The sequence below is a fragment of the Phalacrocorax carbo genome, chromosome 2 (genome assembly GCF_963921805.1).
Source record: "Phalacrocorax carbo chromosome 2, bPhaCar2.1, whole genome shotgun sequence".
NCBI lineage: Eukaryota > Metazoa > Chordata > Aves > Suliformes > Phalacrocoracidae > Phalacrocorax > Phalacrocorax carbo.
The window spans coordinates 38,496,893-38,515,685 of NC_087514.1; the positions used below are offsets into that span (position 1 = coordinate 38,496,893).

General features: G+C 37.7%; 1 protein-coding gene across 11 annotated transcripts in view; it reads right to left on the bottom strand.

The window, feature by feature from the left end:
• Positions 1-1,447: 1,447 nt before the first annotated feature.
• The window catches only part of SGK3 (serum/glucocorticoid regulated kinase family member 3), a 61,003-nt gene continuing 43,657 nt past the window's right edge, over positions 1,448-18,793 (bottom strand). For 10 of the 11 annotated variants that reach the window (XM_064442599.1, XM_064442605.1, XM_064442600.1 and 7 more), the window contains 12 exons: positions 15,104-15,191; positions 13,086-13,135; positions 11,729-11,786; positions 10,864-10,947; positions 10,634-10,765; positions 8,466-8,578; positions 8,214-8,250; positions 8,012-8,098; positions 5,809-5,904; positions 4,849-5,004; positions 3,904-3,993; positions 1,448-2,851 (listed from right to left, as the gene is read on the bottom strand). In XM_064442599.1, the coding sequence (XP_064298669.1) occupies positions 2,681-2,851; positions 3,904-3,993; positions 4,849-5,004; positions 5,809-5,904; positions 8,012-8,098; positions 8,214-8,250; positions 8,466-8,578; positions 10,634-10,765; positions 10,864-10,947; positions 11,729-11,786; positions 13,086-13,135; positions 15,104-15,191 (1,162 nt within the window). In that variant the 3' untranslated portion in view covers positions 1,448-2,680. Of the gene's footprint in view, positions 2,852-3,903; positions 3,994-4,848; positions 5,005-5,808; positions 5,905-8,011; positions 8,099-8,213; positions 8,251-8,465; positions 8,579-10,633; positions 10,766-10,863; positions 10,948-11,728; positions 11,787-13,085; positions 13,136-15,103; positions 15,192-15,522; positions 15,545-18,793 lie in introns of those variants that run through there. The other variant, XM_064442609.1, reaches the window with a different exon arrangement.

Here is an 18,793-nt window from a genome sequence, read left to right on the forward strand (position 1 = left end):
CAAAACCCCCTGCATTAGTCACTTAATAAAGGGAGGTAAAATCTGTCTTTTTCTCTCTGCCAAAACATGAAGGAAGCACCACAGGTGGTTCCTGTGCAGGTTCTTCAATAGTCTCCTTATCTGGGCTTTACCACACTAGTGCTTCAGACTTACTTTTCAGCTCAGCATGGGAGAAGGGGCTACTACACTCTGAACTGAGCCACATTACTTTGAAAGCCAGCCTCAGGAGATGCAGAACGAGAGCACTAGCTACAGAAGTATTGTGAGGCTTTATGCTTGATGTTGTACAGAGTCTGCTATCTTTAGAAGTCCTGATCTGACTGAGGCATGTCACAATATGAACTTACGTTACTTTTGTTTCTTCTACTGTAAGTAGTGCAAGGTATATGCTTAAACACATGAACTTTGCCAAAGAGGTGGAGCCTGCCGAAGGAAAAAACTTAATATGCAATTACTAAGCTGCTGTCCCAGAAATAACAAACTACCACTGCTGGTTTTTTTCTTTAAATAAAACAAGGAAAGAAACCTCAAATTTAGGACAAAACACGCCAAACCACAAAACCCCTCACCCAAGTCAGGCAGCTAGGTACAGACATCTTAGAAACATAAGACAAACTAAAATGGGTGCTAGGTCCCACAGCAACAGCTTCTGAAGTATCCCCTCTCTTTCCCTCTCTACAGTACTGTACTCCCTCACTTGGAGAAGCAGAAAGCAACTACATTATGTGCTTCCTTGCCATAAAGAGAAGGTAGTTGCAGTAGCCCACAATCATTATAATAAGAATTCAGTATGAGATCAGATACTTCCTTTCTTACAATCCATTTCTGCTTTCCAGTCCATCAGAAAGGCGTATGTTTAAAAGAAAAATGATAAGGCTGTTGCCTCCAAACGGTTATAACTGCAAGAACAGGATTCACACGCGCTTGGTTGTCCACAATAGCTGCATAGCTATTTCCAAAAGGCAGCACCATAGAAAATGAGCACCAAGCCATCAGTCCACTCCCACAAAGGATACAGCAGTTCCTTCCTCCCTTCCACACCCAACGTCAATTCTTACTTCTTTTACCCAGCTGCTCCTTCCAAAACCTCATGTAGCAACTGCTCAGCATCACTTAAGCACACTGCAGGAGACACTCCTTGAGATAAGCAAGGAATTCTGTTTTAGTTTCCACTTGCCTTAATGTTTCACTGCTGACACAACATTAGTTTCAGAAGAATTCCTATTTGATACACTCATTTCCCCAATATTCTCAATTTTAACTGATCTTGATGCAATATAGATAGGTTTCTCTTAGCTAGTTCTTATTTTGTCAAAAATGAGATGGTTTAGATATGGAAATTTATCTGACATTTAACTCTGGCTACTCATCAGTGTCATCAGAATTCTCAAATCAAGGCCTTTAACTGAATATATTTATGAACAAAAAACACAGAACATTTGTGAAGTAACAGACAAAAATAAGTTGTTATTTACAAGTAATATATATAATAAAACTACTACCGTGATAGGCCTTTATACACTGTAACTGCAGTCAATTTTGGCATTGTTTAAAAAAATTTCCTTAAACAGAAATTGTTCAGAATTATGTTTGTCCATACACGTGTATGTTATGAGAAATACAACAGCTTTTCACATTTTAAAAATTATCAGCGTAATTTACATTTCCCCCCCCCCCCAATATCAAGTGAAGATTTAAAATGGTGCAAACTGGAACACAAGGACAAGTAGCTATGAATGTTGAAATACAATCAATTTAGAACATATTAGTGTTTCAAACTATGAATCCGTGAGAAAAATCCCCAATATTTGGCATCATCCCCTCACCACCCGCCCCCAAAAGGTCAAAGCAAGATAGCCTTTTAAAGTAACAGTGATTATTGCATATTATATCTTTGGAGAAGCAGATTTTTAACCAAAAATATTTTAATGTAGTTGAAATATAGACTTATTTATCTCAAGGAAGAAAGAAAAGTAGAACACATGATCAGTAATGTTACCAAATCAATCCAGTTAATTTGTTCCATCCTTGCTTTAAGTAATCCCCCAATACCTCAGATAACCCAGTTGAGTGAGTGGGTCCTTCAGCAAGTGCAAGAACAACAATCCAGTTTTATGTGACCACCTTTTCATTCTGCAGAATTCCTTTAAGAATCCTGGCCTTAACTTATATTAACCCCTCATTTAAGTGCTGACAGGTAAATTAACATATATTCTGAACTGATATAACAGGGAAAACATTTTCATTTTTTTTAAACCAGGATATACAAAAGACAACTTGCATAGTTACAATTCAAGCACAAAGTCACTGTAAATAGGTACAAAAGCATTTATAAATTTACTAAATTTGCTGCTGTTTGTGCCAGCCAAATCTTAGATAGGTATGAATGTAAACTTGAAGGGATTGAGGAGAACAGTCAGTATCTTTGCTTAAAAAATATGTAGAGAACACTGTTTAAAGGTTTTAAAAAATATTTTCTGCAGCAGGAACAAACAGTTCAACCCCCAAAGAAAGCCATCCAAAATGCCCAAATTCCTCCTATACAGCAGAGAAAGTTTGTTCATAGGTTTCAAACCTACATACAAAACGAGGCACTAGTTACACCATTTTGGAATGTGTCCATAACCCTAACGTTTCAGTTCACCCCAAGACTTCCAAAACACTGTTGCCTTCTAACTCCCTAGGAAAACATATCTTCAGAAGGTGGTGCGTAAGAAAATCCAACAAATGCATCATCCGCCTCTAGGACACTGGCATTAACGATGTTGTAATCGGAAGAAATGCAAACTGAGTATGGGACCATTTCTTCTGTAAACACTGCGTCAAAATTCCCAATATCATCTGGTCCAACCTAGAAAACAGAAAGATCGATCAGTTGTCATATTAATACTCTTTCAAACTTGTGATAGCCCTTAAGACTTCAAATTTCACTCTCGAGGCTATCTGCTTTATGTCGTTCTTTCCTATTTAAGTACAGAAAATTTAAGGAAGCACACCACAGCATCCCTGAAAACACCTATTAAAAGCCTGCCTGTTTCTTCTAGGCTGGAGTTCAGACCAAAGCCTACACACCTCTATGATCTGATAAACCTAAGAAATACGAAGAAACGTCTCTTTCTTAAATGACTGTTAGGGAGATGCAAAAACTAACACCACTACCCACCACCCACCCCTGAACAAAACACCAAATCAAACAAAAACCACCAAAAAACCCACAACACACCAAAACCCCCAACAAATGCCAAACCACACCCAATTCTTTCTTCCTTTTCCATCAATAATACTTTAAGTGTTAAATTCCAGCAATGGTACTGTTATGATAGATCAGCTTCCCAGTAACACACCTAAGGACTGAAGTGCAGTAATAATTTAGTCACAGAGAGAAGAGACAAGACAGCTAATGCTTCTTCACTAGACAGACTCAACAAAAGGTTGATGTGACTTTAGGAAGGGCTTCCTCCTGCTCCCTCTCCCCCCAAGTTTTGGTACAAGCAGCAAGAGGTTGACACAGTTTAAACTGATGGGAGGATAAAGAAAAGCTGCAACTAAGGGTTAATAACTACCAAAAAAGGAAAAAAGCAGGAAGTCAGTCTTTTGGAAAGTCTTCAAATAAAGAGGCTATCTGTACTTCCTTCTTCAGTCTTCAGACCCCACAAAAATTGACAGTCCTTTGACAGGAACAAGGAGAGGAAACAGTGATATGTCAAACTGAGTTCTAAAGAAAAAAAAAAAAAAAAAAAAAACAAAAAACCCAGTATCACTGCTCAAAAGTGCTCAAAAGGCCAGTCAGCACTGGGGGGTTCCCATTCTTCACCATTCTGAAACAAACATTCTTTGCAAATAGATGAACCCTCAAAAGCAGAAATTTGGCAGGTATGAGCTAAAACAGCACCAGGCACCTACCACGTTAGGATTAAATGGTGGTGGAATCTTCTTCTGAAGAAGATCAGTCCAGCTGAGAGATTCAAAGAACGGGTGCTTTTGAATTTCAAGCTGCAGTAAGGAATAAAGATTTTAGATATTTTATAAATCCATCCTGTGCATCATAGTAAATACTACCTCAGACTGCATGCACATAAGGGAGTCAAGTCCTTCCATCAGTTCATTTATTCACAGTTTACTTTGCAATAAAAGCTGTAGTCAGTAGAAACAGCAATTAAATCCTTTCGTCTTGCTCCACACTGTGAGAAAGTATTATGTCATAGTCTAAATCCTTTGTTACAAGGTCAACAGACTACCTAACATTAAGGCTGCCAACAGAAGACTACAAAGATCTCACAATTAATGGATGGAAGAAGTCCTCCTAGATCATCCCTCATCGCACAGTTCTGAAGACATCTATACTCTCTCACATTGCCTTCTGGCAAAGAAAGTTTTTGTTGTTACACTGGGAAAACATTTGCCATGATTTTAAGACTAAAAAAAAAGAGCTGCTGCTTGCATGGTACTAGTGTTCCTCTTTGTCTGAAGACTTTTTCATACAGTTAGTTAAAGTGACATTACCAGAAAACACACTTTTCTTTTGATTATTTGAGTTTCACTACAAACAGCAAAACCTACCTTAGTACATCTTAGCGACTACTACACCAGGAATTGTGTTTCCTTTGCTGGCAGGTACAGCAGCAACCAAGCGCAAAACATTTATATCCCACAACAATCACGTGTCTCCTACCCCCAATAATTTTCAGGGATTGACTACACTGGTGTCTTTAATGAAGAAATAAAACGGAGGAAAACACAAACAGACATAACATAGCAGTCTCTAACTATTAAACCTGTGCTGTGCACATAAATTTGGTGATGTCCCTTTAAACGAAGTACGGCTTAATAAATTAGGACAGTACATACAAAATCTTCCCTTGCTCCAAGTCTGCTTTGCCGATCTTTCTCCAAAAGTTCTTCCAGAATAGACCAGGCTGTAAGACTGATTCCTGGACGCAAAACTAACGGTTTATGAAGAATGTTCTCATACATCTCAGCAACATCACGGCAGTAAAAAGGAGGCTAAAAAAATAAAACAGTTATACATTAATTTGAAGCCACATGCGACATTGTTTCATATGTATGGATCAGTAAACAATTCTAGAAGAAATACAAACTGCTAGCAGTAGAGAAGAAATCTACGTCTTCTTATGCACTGCTAACTTCTAATTCAGTCATCACCATTGCCAGATCTTTACACTTGATAGCTTCCCCACCCACCTCCTCTTCTCCTAACACATTCTATAGAAGCCATCCAGCTTCAAAGCTCCCATTGAACTTGCCTGACAAGATCACGAGGGTGGAAAACCAAATCTATGTCCCTATTTAAGGTCCTATGGGAAGAGATAAAACTCAAGAAAACTAACAGAACAGATTGTTACTGGGGTAATGACATATGAGTAGAAGCAGCATAGTAAGATTTTTTTTTTTGTTTTAATGCTGCATCAAGAAGTGGGAAAGCTAGGAGAAATTCTGGGAGACCTAAGTAAAAAAAAGTATTCTAATTGTATTTATGCCAGTATTTGACAAAATTTCACTTATAAGTTGGGGGTTTTTATTGGGTATTATCACCGTTGATTCAGTTTACTCTCACTTTCCCTCTGAGTGATGACTACTGGTCTTCATTGGAGTTGATGTCCAGCAGTTCACTGGAATGTGAACTTTTAGACACCAAGAGGCAATGTGAAATCCAAAAAGAGAAAAACAGGTGCTATGTCAAGAACAAACTGTTCCTCCACCTAAGTGGAGTTTGCAGAAGTTAGCATCTTTAACAACACTCCAGGGTTAGTTCACATAAAGGGGGAGGAGTATATATTAAGTACATACCAGCCCATAAAGCATTTCGTAAAGAACTGCACCAAGGCACCACCAGTCTACTGTGTTGTCATAGGGCTGCTTTTTAATGACTTCCGGTGCAAGATACTAAAATTTAAAAAAAAGGTATTTTAGAACATTAGGCTAGCAATTAAAGCAACCTAGGTTTTAGTCACATCACAGTAAACACCTTCAGGAAAGTTGCTTCAAGGCAATTTTAAGACCACAAACCTGGCAAATACTTTGTCACCATCTGTCATTTACCAACTAGGACAGCTGTTTTCCCAACTGAAACAATACTTTCCATACACTACTGTTTTGCCAAACTGCTTTGCCACCTCTGTTATGAAATTTTACATTTCAGATAGGTTGCTGTGCTGTTGCAGAGACATCTCAGCAAGCTGGCCACGCCTATTCTGCCATCCTCAGCCTGTATGCTCCCCACCGGTACATGAACATGAAAGGTGATGATCTTAATTCTGCTTTAAATCTATCATTATTCAGAAACTGTATGACCTATATTAAGTTTCACTGTAAATCTCAATGAGGGCATGAGTTGTGTGTTGCTAAATTAGAGATTCTTGTCAAATAGGTATCATCACTTGACTGATTTGTGATAAATATTCTATACCATCAAACACTGAATGACAATGCTAACTGGGTTTCCATCTGCCTTGCAAGAAATCTGCTCAGCATCTCAGAGCTTACTAACACTACAGCACAAGGACAGCCACTTCATAATACAAAGACTATGCTTTGAGAGTACACAATATAAAATTACTATGGCTGGATCATCATCATCTCAGTCCTCATCTACAGCACACACAGTTTCTAACCTCTCAAAACAAAAGGATGCTCACTTCTATCATTCTAGTATCCAAATTCTGAAATTTAATTTACAAATAGATGATAGCATTGTCAGACAAGGCAGTCTGAAACTCAAAGTTTAATCACATCAGTCTTTCCCAAACTTTCTGTACGTGTGATTGCCCTGTAACCCATTTGTCTATAGATGATGCTGTGAAAGCATGAAAAGCAGCTGAAGTGTTTTGAACTCAACTAATTAAGCTTTTTCTAATCTTTCACTACCTGCTTTGAGCTTTTTAGGTGTTGGAACTCACTGAGTCATTCAACTTGGTGCTTAGAAACATTTAGAAGAGCATTACACTTTGAGCAGGATCATGAGAGATTTGAATCTAAATCTTGGATTAGGAAGTCTAACACATAACTGCTATGTTTAGTCTTGGTATTTTTAAGAACTTATGAAGCAAGAGCATCAGCGTCCTCTTACGTTCCAAGTCATGCAAGTCCAAGGTAAGTGTGAAGACTAAGCCTCTGATCATGGGGAAAAATCCCACAGATTTTCTCAAACAGATCCAGAGTTACCAGTGTTCTATATATCGTCCTTTGAACTTTCCAAAATAGTCAACTAATTTTGTTGCAGCACACATGTACCACTCAGCTTTATGGATTCCTGCTCTGATCATAACTAGGATAAGTTGTCACATGTTGCCACCTGCCTTTTTTTTTTTTAATTCAAATGTTCCAGCTAAATACTACTCCTCACTTATCCTCCACGGCCATCAAAGGCCTTTTCTATAATTTACAATATATTTATCAAATTATCAAAGCCACTAATCCTGGAATTTCAGTGAATCCCTCATACGTGTTCAAGACTTCCAGATTCTAAGTTTTCCAGCCTAGTTTTCTTAGTAAAAAGAGACAACAGAGGTGAATAAATTCAGTCAGCAAGTTCAGTTTCACACATATGCAAAATCTTCTCAAGACTCACAGATATTAAGTCCTTATAAACTTACTAAAAATCAGTGGCAGAATATGGTAAGTAGATTCATACTGGCAAATCTGTTTCAGCTGTTAACAAGCTAACTGTCCTGTGTCTAGCCGGCAGTTAGGAGACATGGGAGGAACAGAGTGTTTGAAAAGGACTGGAAAAAAGGAGGAAGGAAGAGATGGGTCACAGGGATGTGGGCAGTTAAGTAGGAGATACTGTGTACTAGTAAAAAGGACAAAGAACAGATCTGCAGGAAGCCTTTCTTTGGTTTGGTTTCATGGAAAGTCTTGTTGAAAGCATGCAAATCTCCAACAGCACAAAATGGAATATTTGATCTTCCAGTTACACAGATATTAAAAATAGTCAACAGGCATTAATTACTGGTAAAAAAAAAAAAAAACAACAGGAAAGTTGTCAACATACTTCTGGTGTCCCACAAAAGGTTGCAGTGGTATCAGAACTTGCAATCCCTTCTTTACAAAGTCCAAAGTCTGTCAACACAACATGACCCTGTTTAAGAAAGTGTGGTATTTTAAAAAACAGAACGTGGTCAACATGTTCATACACATAAGTGTAAATTTTGTGAAAGAACATAGAAAAGCAAACATAATGTTGCAATACTTACTAGTGAATCTAGGAGAATGTTTTCTGGTTTTAAATCCCTATTTAAAGAAAATAATTGTATTAATTCAAAACAGCAGTAACTAACACAAGAGCTTCAGAGGCAAGGACTTTTATTCTTCAGCTGAAAGCTTCACACTTTGGTGAAATCGTTATGTTTGACTTTCCCATATTATTATTTCATGCAGCGGTTTTTATTCAGTAATTTTTCCTATTTTGAACTTCTGCAGGACAAGGATACATTTCAGAAACGTACCTGTACACTATATTCATGGAGTGTAAGTAGCCCAGTGCACTGGCTATTTCAGCAGCATAAAATCTGGCTCTGTGCTCAGGAAAGGAACGTTCTCTTTGTAAGTGAAAGAACAGCTGTAAATACACAAATAGTAAATAAAAATATTACACACAAAGACCAGGTTAATAATGTGTAATTTTAACAGTAAAAAAGTAACTTTATTTAGCTGTCCACTTTTTTCTTTTAAAAATGTAAAATGAATTATAATTGGTTTTGCCACATGACTTTGTCATTCCTTTACTCACTTCCTTTCCTCTCTTCTGTAGCTCAGAAGTGGACAGGTAACTCAAACACATAAAAACACTCCCCTAAAACCAAGACTGGTGAAAATGAACTAGAGTAAATCACTAAGCTGTGAAGAGAGGTTGACAAGATTAAATCATGCAAGATGGCCTCCTAACAATATAAAGTGGTGTCAAATAAGTAATCTTCAGTTTCTGTATAGGCTTGCATTCAAGGTTTTGTATACGAGTATTTATATAATTGTATTCTGAAATCACCTAGATCACTTTGGGAGATGTATATTCCAAGTTGATCCACAAAATCTCTCAACTAGAGAGCTGTCTGGCTTCAAATAAATTGAGCAGATTCTGGAAGTCTAGCCAAAAGATTAAATCATAAACATACATATGAAACTATACTACCCATTCAACTTCTACAAATTTTTAGAAAACAAATTTTCTATTTTCTGCCTACAAAGCTTGGGGAAAAAAAATAAATACAAAAAGCCACCAAAGCTTTCCAAACGCTCATTCAAATTTGAAAGCTGTTTTGAACTGTATTTTAGTTTGCATGGAAGAACGCCAACCAAAGTTGTGGCCAGGAATTCAGAGTACAGCAAACCGGGAGTTTGCTAATACTGTCTAATGTACTGTCATCATCTGCAGACAAGAGAAAGGCCCATCCTGTCCCAACTCTGACACTTAAAGGGACCAGAATGCCAGCTTTAGGAGCAACATAAATACTGACAGTAGGCATATGAATGCGAACCGGTGTATACCCCAGTTCATCTCTCATCCTGGTTTATTCAGCATACTTCATACTTGTCTGTGTATATCCAGGTGCAGTGACATAATAGGAAGCCTTGAGATTGCCAAAACAAACTATTTAAATTCTACCCCTTCTTCAGTGGTCTTTCAGCTCCCAGAGTTTTATCACCTCCAACAGCATCCTATCTCATCCTTCTTTCCTGTTCTGCTTTAAGCACCTGTAAGACCTTCTGGAATGTGTACATTTCACCCCAATAAATTACCAAATTGAAAACACAGCAAGTGACAAGACATAGAGCTCTTCTTTAAATTATGTACGTTGGAGAGTTCCTTTCATACAATAATTTTTCACTACACTGTTTTCTTCATTCACAATACCTGGAACTATCTAGGAAATCAGTTATTAGCCTACAAGACCCTTGATTTTCCACAGAACCTTTTGAAGGAACAGAAGCAACATTTTATACCCTTGTCATGTGTGTTGGCTATTCAACCAGTTTATACACTAATTGCTTGACCACTTCCTAGAAGCACCAGGTACTTGGAAAAGCAACGGGTCCCTAAGTGAAGACAAACTGCTCCAGAAGTATATTTAAACATGTACAGACTTTCTCCATTTCTTTCACACGTTACTTAATGGATCTTCAGATTCAATAGCATTGCCTCAAGGCAAAGAATCCTGAGGCTAAGGCTATTTGGGAAGAAGTAATTATACCATGTGCAGCTACAGAATAATCAAAACGTTCCAAAAAATGTCAATGTGGTAAAGTCAGTTGCCAGTTTCCTTCCTTCCTTCCGCTTTCGAAATACTAGCATGTCAGCCAATGCAGTTGCAAGAGGAAAAGACAGTTTTACATGGTGAAAAATGTCAACATAAGATTAATGAGTAATAAAGGTACATTTTATGTAACTGTGAAATACGGTATTTGTATCTGACAACCATGAATATATCTGGGATTAAAGTTGTTGAAAAGAGGAACAGGGTCTGTATAGCTATAGAAGTCTGTAGTAACAGCAGATAATAATAGAATTTTCAAAACTGGCAGAATACTGATCACAGCCCATTGGTAAAGGATCATTTTGTTCCTCCCACCTAGAATTAGCAAAACAGACTCAAATCCAAACACAACCACCACATACCTCTCCTCCATTAACAAAATCCAGGACAAAGTAAAGCTTTTCCGTTGTTTGGAATGAGTAATGTAATCCAACCAAAAATGGATGCTTCACATTTTTCAAAAGCACATTACGTTCAGCCATAATATGTTTTTGCTGTAAGAAAGTAAAAGATCAGTAGGTAAACAGGAATTATTTTGTAATTAGGGGAAAGAAGGAAGGGTGGTAGGTGGAGAAAGAAAATTTATTTTCACCTCTTTCCTATTAAGAACGATTTTTTTCTGCAGCACTTTGACAGCGTAGTATTTCCCATCCAGTTTTCGTTTTGCAAGAAGAACCTGTGAAATTCAAAACAAATGAAGAAATGTGATTGTTGCAGTTCACATTGTATTAGGAATATTTCCATAATTTCAGCATAACTGGAAAGTATTCACTCTATTTTTTTCCACAATAAAGTTTCTTTGCTTCTAGTATGGTCAATCAGCAATATAATCACCAATAGAGTAAGCTAGCAGTTCATTAAACCTCTCATGATAGTGGTATCATGAAAGACTGAATACAGAATTTATTTTCCAGGACCCACTGAATCGCTATCAAGATCAAGCTCAGCTGGTTTTTTAACTTTTAAAGATAATTTAATGGAAAACAACTTGAAAAATAAGCTGAAAACAAAGATGTCAAGAGGGATTCTCTGTTGCATCTTTGCAGGATAGCAGTATTTAAGTCACTTTTCAATGGGCCATTGCTCACACAGCTCCATAGCATTAGGCTTTTGACAAAACAGACTACGCCAAAGGGAAATGCACAATTTGTACTCCAGCTGCTGCATAAGCACAGTGTTACCTCCCTTCCTCTCTCGGGGAAACAGAAGATCCCTACTGCTCTTAACGAGAAAGGGAAACGCTCCCTTTCGTTACCCCCGACAAGTGATGGAGATGGCCAACTGCCACACCAGGGAAAAAGAAGCAGCAGCAGGGATCCAATACAACAGTTTATTTGCCACCCTAGACCGACACCACTTTCCAAAACCTCTGGCCAAGTCTAGGCAACAGTGACTATGCATATGACACAAGCTAGCATCCTTGCACTGGGGTAAGACACAGTAATGAGAAAGCTCACCTTGCCAAAGCTGCCTTTCCCAATAACTTTCAGGAAATCAAAGTCTGTTGGTTTAGCACTGAAAGATATTTAGGAAGGAGACAGGTCATCTGGGCAGAAATTACAAGCTTTATAGCTGTACAGCAGCCTAGTGTAGCAGTTGAGTTTTAACTGTGTGTTAGCACCCTCCTTCATTCTGCCCAACACCTAGACTTCTGCAGACCTTCCCTTGGAGATGACTCCTCATCATTTTGTAATTCCACTTTCCTCCAGGGAAAGAGTTCAGGTTGCATCCTTTAAGTTTATTTTATTTTGCAAGTTTAAGATGTAATAGAGGAGCAAGACTGTTCTTTTATTCTCCATAGTCTAGTTTCTTGTAATTTTTAAGTCTCCATTTCCCCATGGCTTTTCCTGGAGCTTATTTCTCATTTCCAGAGGGCCAAATGGATTCTCAAGCTTACATGAAAGAAGAAAGGAAGGAAGGAAGGACTGATCAAGTTTGTTCTCTATTCTCTCTCTGCTTTCCTTCCCATCCTCCCACATTTTGAATTACAGTGAGAGGAGTGAGGCCCTAACACTTTCCTCTTCTGTGTGTGTACACGTATGAACTCACTCTCAGTTTTTCCACTTCCCACATCACCACATTAATTTCCCAGGATCCCCTCACTTTTTCCTAAATACAATGCAGAGATATTTTTGTCAGCAAAACAATTAACCATGTTTTCAAATGCCAAAACAACAGTTACATCACCATACACCTCTCCATTTACGGCCCCTGAAAGGAAGTACACTCTTTAATTTCTTACTGCAATCTATTAAGCATTTCCTCCTGTTAGCCCAGAACAAATCTGTGCAGAAAGCAAAACCAAAATAGCAGTCATCTCGTAGATGAGAAAAAGCACGGTTTCACACAGAACTGAGACCAGAAACTCTACAGAAGACAGAGAAGCAAGTTACAACTGCAATAACTAGGTTTGGAGTATCAACAGGCAAGCAGCTCCTTTGCCATGCATTAAAACAAACTTGTGTTCAGAAACCATTCACATTCTGAACAGTTGGGCGACCACTCCCGAAAGAGGTCATCTTTGCTACAGCATCCTTAAGTAAAAGGATAGTAGACTAACAAAATCTGAAGGTGAAGAGATAAAAAATGTTTTAAAAGTGATTGTTTATGTAACACAGGATTCAATGTTTTGCTTCCTCCTAAGCAATGCAAATCAACACATAAAGGCATATATCCAAAGAACTTTTAATACTATTAACAATTACACTCAGTCTAATTTTTAAGGTTTTAAAATTAATTTTAATAAAATTTCATTAAAATAAAACATTTACATTAAATTGTATTGCATTTTAATTCAGTTTAATTGAAACCTACTGGGGATTTCCAGATGGTCCCAAGTTGATATTCTGTGAGGTAGAGTTTAACTGTTGGAAGAACAAAGAGGTTTATTTTTATTTTATTTTTTAATTCTCTCTTACATTTCAACCAATATTAATTTCAAAATAACTCTACTAATTTGCCCAGCATGTACCTTCACACTTGTTATATTAGATTTTTAAAGAGATCTAGTGCCCAGATTGGGAACTTCTTAAGTTGAAGTACCTAGTCATCATCACCTTGTCACAAATGATTTCTACACACATCATATTCAAGGATGAAGATAATAAAATACTTGTGTCCAGACACAGAGGACAAAGATTAGGAACAAAAAAAAATTAAGAGCATTTGAACAATTTGTTCCTCATCCAGAACTTAACCCCTTCTTTGTTTACTCTAGGAATATATTTTCTACCTTTTATTCTAAATTTTCCAAGATCTTAGCAATAACATAATTTTAAACCCACACTGTTTATGCAAGAGTAGTTAATGAAAAGCACAGTGCTTTTAAAAACAACAAAAGTGAACATTCTCCCCACCCCAAGAAAAACATTACCAACCTTTCCTATCCTGACATTAAAGGTTAACTAACTCAATTCCAGGAATGGCATGAATCTTACCAGTACACACCCAGTCAGATTTTGTAAATTACAGGGAAAGGAGGAAGCCACTGTCATTTAGGTAATCTTCTCCATTTTGTTTTTAATTTAAAAAAAGCAGCATTTGCATCCTCATTGTGGTTTTGGACTTTATCAGAGAAGGATAAACTGCATTCAAATACAAGTTACCTGGGGACAGGCTAGCAGGCATCACAAAGCCAGTACTCCTACAGAATCAGAGAATGCCCCGACAGCAGCGCTGGATGCTACTGTTCACTAGTAAGAGCCAATCACACAATGGTACTGGAGAGTTTTTAAAAAGCTACTATAAGTTTTAAGATTTTTCTTTTCTTGAGGGCTTGTTTTTGTTCCTTATTCTTCAGCTTCATCACTTACAGTAACTATGAGAAGGTGAATTTTCTATCAAAATGTACGGTCCAGGCCCCTATGCATTAGCTCTCTTCCTATTTTGGAATTTGTTGTGGCATGACACATCATTAATTCTCCACAGGAGGTTTAGATCGTTCCACATTACTTAAAATACTTTTCAAAGGAAGAAGAAAATGGTCTTTTAAATTAGAATTTTGCTTCACGCTCACAGTGCTATCAAGCACTTTAAAAAAAAAAAAAAGGCAAAGACTGGCATCTTTGGAAGTGAAACTTTCAGAAAACACCAGATCTGCTGTGGATCACACACAAACCAAAATGACAACTCGTATCTTTAACAGGGGCTGGATAAGAAGAGAAGTACTAAGATCGCATCTGTATGCCAGGAAGTACGCCATAAAGAAAACAAGCTTAAATATGGCACTTCTGCCTTCCTAGAAATACTCCTTTTTTCAAACACCACTGCTTCTGGAGGCTGTAAGTTAATTTTCAGAGAATCCATCTAGCTATGTAGTGGCTTTTGTGACAAAAAAGGCTTCAGACCTCACACAGTGTTACATGTGAAATGAAATAAAATCCATCCTTACTCCTGAGAGACTTCGAGAAGGACTGCATTTTTTTCCCTGAATTATATTTCTCCCTCTATTTAAAAAAAACCACACCACAACACAGAAGCAAACAAAGAGACAATTAAACATTCAGTGTCCCCTGCTCCTTGCCAGATGTTCTTTGCAATAATCTTTTAAGAGATTGCAAAAACTGTGACAGCTAAGCTATGACTAAAGCTGTGTTTCTTTAACCCACATAGCAAATGGGGAAGAAGCAAGACAAAGCTAGCCATCACTTCTACCCCTCTCTGCTGTTCACATCTGACAGAAAAATACCTTACAGCCCATAGTGGAACACATTTGTTTAAAAGAGAATGGAAGGGATTTATTGTGAAACCAACCAGTAATTTTCAGTAAATAATATGCCTAAGATTGCCCTCAAGTAGCTAAATATAGAAGACTGTTCTACTTGTTTTATTACCTTCTGACTGCTCCTTTCATCTTCATCTTCAGATGGATCCGACTGGTGTTTTGGGTTATCCATCTGGAGAAATGCTCTGACATCTGGGCTAGAAACACAGTTAACTTCATTAGCACACTGATAATGTGCATCATTTTCAGCTATAATCATAGGAAGCATAGGAATAAACAGTAGCATACAGAGGAGTTACTCATCACAAAGAAACACTTCTATAGCAACATAATTCAACTGCTGAACGTGTTCCATACCATACATAAAAATTTCCACATGCAAAAACCCAACATGTTAAAGTATATGTATGTAAAGACTTCATAAGGAAATGCTCTGTAGAACTGCATTAAACGGTAATTATTATTAGAACGAACACCATCCAAAGCATGAATTCTGATTGGCTAGCAACTGCCAGGAAACCAACTTACTTTCAAAAAAACTGAAGAGTTTAAAACCATTTTTAGTTTTCTGAAATTAACGACATAGTCCAACACAACACAGAATGAAATACATAGTCCTCATTCCAAAGAGAGGTGCATATCCCAACAGGTACATGGCAGGAACGTCGCTGTTCAGTTCGCTTTAGAACGGTGATTTTGTATTCAGAGTGCATTCTCTGCAAGAGAGACTACGAGCTTCCCACAGTACCTAAGGAGACGCATTTTAACTTCAGCATTGGTTTCTAGCTTTTGTCTTGGTGGGGGCTGGGGGAGGAGGACTGGGAGAAAGGAGGGAAAGTAGGAGAACTCCGAGAACCCGCTCCCAGGAAGCAAGGCTTACCCAAGAGTAAGTTCAAAAGAATGTAACGACTGTCTTAACCACAGCATAGTGAGGGAGTAAAGAACGATGTAATACAAGCGAGGCAAAATTAATTCCTAAGCAAATGGATATCGTGTGTAGCCTAAATACCACTTGAAGAGATGACTTGACTCTTTCAAGTTCCTTCAGTTTACTAAAAGGCAACCTACTGATCAAGGAAGAAATCTTACCTAAATTTCAGAGATATAAGTTCATTGAGAAGGTCTCAGGGCAGCCACTGATAGGAAACTCTGCATGCGCCATTCAGTACATGGAAAGCACTAACTTACTATGGAGCTGCACTTTTTTCTCTACTATATATAAAATAGGGTAGTTTCATATAAGACGCAGATGTACTTGCTTTGCTATTTTTGATCCATTTCACCCTCCACATTTCTGGAAAGTGAGGATCAGAAGTAAGAGATAAGCCGTTTCTGACGTTTCTCCAGCTTCTGTATTTCATACTAGCATTACTGAACCTAATTCATGTCCCATGCTGTCTGAGGCTCCCAGTTTCCATCAGTTACATTCTGTATTCCTACACCCTATGTTTCAGTTACCTTTGGCCTTTCAGGTTTAAAATACAGCAACAAGACCAGTCACAAAATTTCCCACCATCATTTCAGTTGAATTCTTCCCATCTTACATGAACTCCAAATTCTGATCTATTTCAGGGTCTGTCTTGTACCCTGAGTCCCAGGAAGACAAAAATCACAGCGGTTTAAATATCGTAGTAATATTGGCTCATGATGCAACAATTTAAGATTCAGAATCTTTGGATATCATAACAACAAGAATAAGAAGTTACGGTTAATGGTTTTTGCTAGATAGTACAACAAAAACAGACCTTAACTACCTTTCAGCATTAATTATTCTGGACAACTGGTTGATTAAATAGAGCATGTTGTAATACATCTCAAATAGTTACTATAGTAACTTTGTCCATGACTGAATTCACAGCAGGAAAAAAAAAAATCCGTTCACTGCAGAAGGCTGCTGTACAGTGGCAGGGTATTCAACAGCCTCTGCAATACCGGGCAGCCAGAAGCGTAACTGATCAATGTTACACTGTTCACGTTTGTAATTTTAAAAGAACTGCAAAGAAAGAGTGATTAAAAAGTTTAACGTACCAACTTCTTAGCTAAGGCTGCAGCATGTTATGCAAAATGCTATATAGATTGGTAGGACTTCTGTGCTATATCAACTCACACGTATTAGCTCAGTGTATTTTAAAAGACACTGAAACTATTCCTAAAATAACATCACATATCAAATTAAAAGGATCAAGAAAACAGATTAAAAAGCAATGCTTGTATACATTGTACATATACTACCAGCAAAAGTTGGTTTTGTCTGGAATTTTATGATTGATTGGATAAATTTAGTTTATGGATTATCTCTGAAATCCACAAAGGGGTGTCACACTCTGCCTAAATAGAGATCCTTCTGTGATACTGGTTCTGCATTAGCCTTCCTGCAGAAACATATGAAGCCACACAAAAATTTTGGACACACCCACAAATATGAACAAGGCCAAGAAGTTACACAAATTTTGAAGCAAAATGGTAAAATTAATTGCCAGTGACAGAACCTCCTTAATGTATGACACACACTTTATTTAAATAATGGTGCCTAGTTCCTCACTCTTCTCCAAACACCTTTTTAAAAAAACAAACCCAAACCAAAAAACCTAAAGCACTGCTATCTCTTGCAGAAAGCAAACGCTCAAAAAGCCATACTGTGCAGTAAGATTTTAAAAGAGCACAACTAATGCAATGCAAGGTTTGCTTTCCCCAACATGGGCTGCAAGACCTAACAGTCCAGGGGTTTCATATTCATTTTTATATTCATGAGACTTCAAAACCAGAAAAATCTAGTCTCTCTGATTTTCTCCTAGGGAACAAATGCAGAACCCCGCTTTGCACTTAAAGAGCCGATGATTCATTTCCCCATAGAGGTTTCAGGGTATTGTCATCCTTGAGTTCTTCGAGTGTTATGCAAATTGTTATCACTTTCATTAAGGAGCTACTTTGGACTGTTTAAAAATAACTACGTTACATCTTTAATGCATTCTCTGTTATACATTTGGATTCAAACAGATTTTCTTTGGACATGCTCTGATTGACAGTTAAATCCATTATTTTTATAGTGAAGACCTACATTTGAGGGGGCGAGCAGCCCAATTTGAATAGGTGCTAACAAGTAACAAACTCCCAGCTCCTATTCAGTCAGCGGGGGGAGGGGGGGGGGGGGCACTATCAGATCAATATCGCTTCTGACTTTTTTTTTTTTGTCTTCAACATCTGCATCCTGTCCAGGAGAACAAGTTCTCTGTCAAATACAGTTAGCTGAGTAAATGTAACTTGAAGCTAGTCCACCTAATTCCCAATTTGGTCTAAGCTAGTGACCTTTCTCACCACATATTCCATCTGACAGTGATTCCAGGAAAATCCTTATCAACCGTTACATGCTCTTTTTAATCACTCTAACACACTTTAGGTTTTTGTTGGGTTTATTACTGAGCAGAAAGGTTTGGCTTTGATACAATATTCAACAAACGTGTCAGACCCAAGAACAAAGTCCACTGGGGGGTGGGAGAAAAAAGAACACGGTGCTGCATGTTTCAGAGAATAATGTAAATATTATCATTTTGGACACATGGAATCTGACCTTTGTGCTTTTCAATTCAGATGTTCAGATGCCTTCCCTTCCAGAAATTAGGAGACAATCATGAACCATCCCTAAGTTTTTAGTGAAACAGTTTTCATAGGTAGGACTTAAAAATATGACAACCTGATACTGGTTTTAATGCTTAAAAGATGTAGCGGAAGGTGGACTTCCTTAAAGTTCTGTAAGAATGCATAACCCCTTAAGTCTTTCTTGTACATTACTAACTTTATG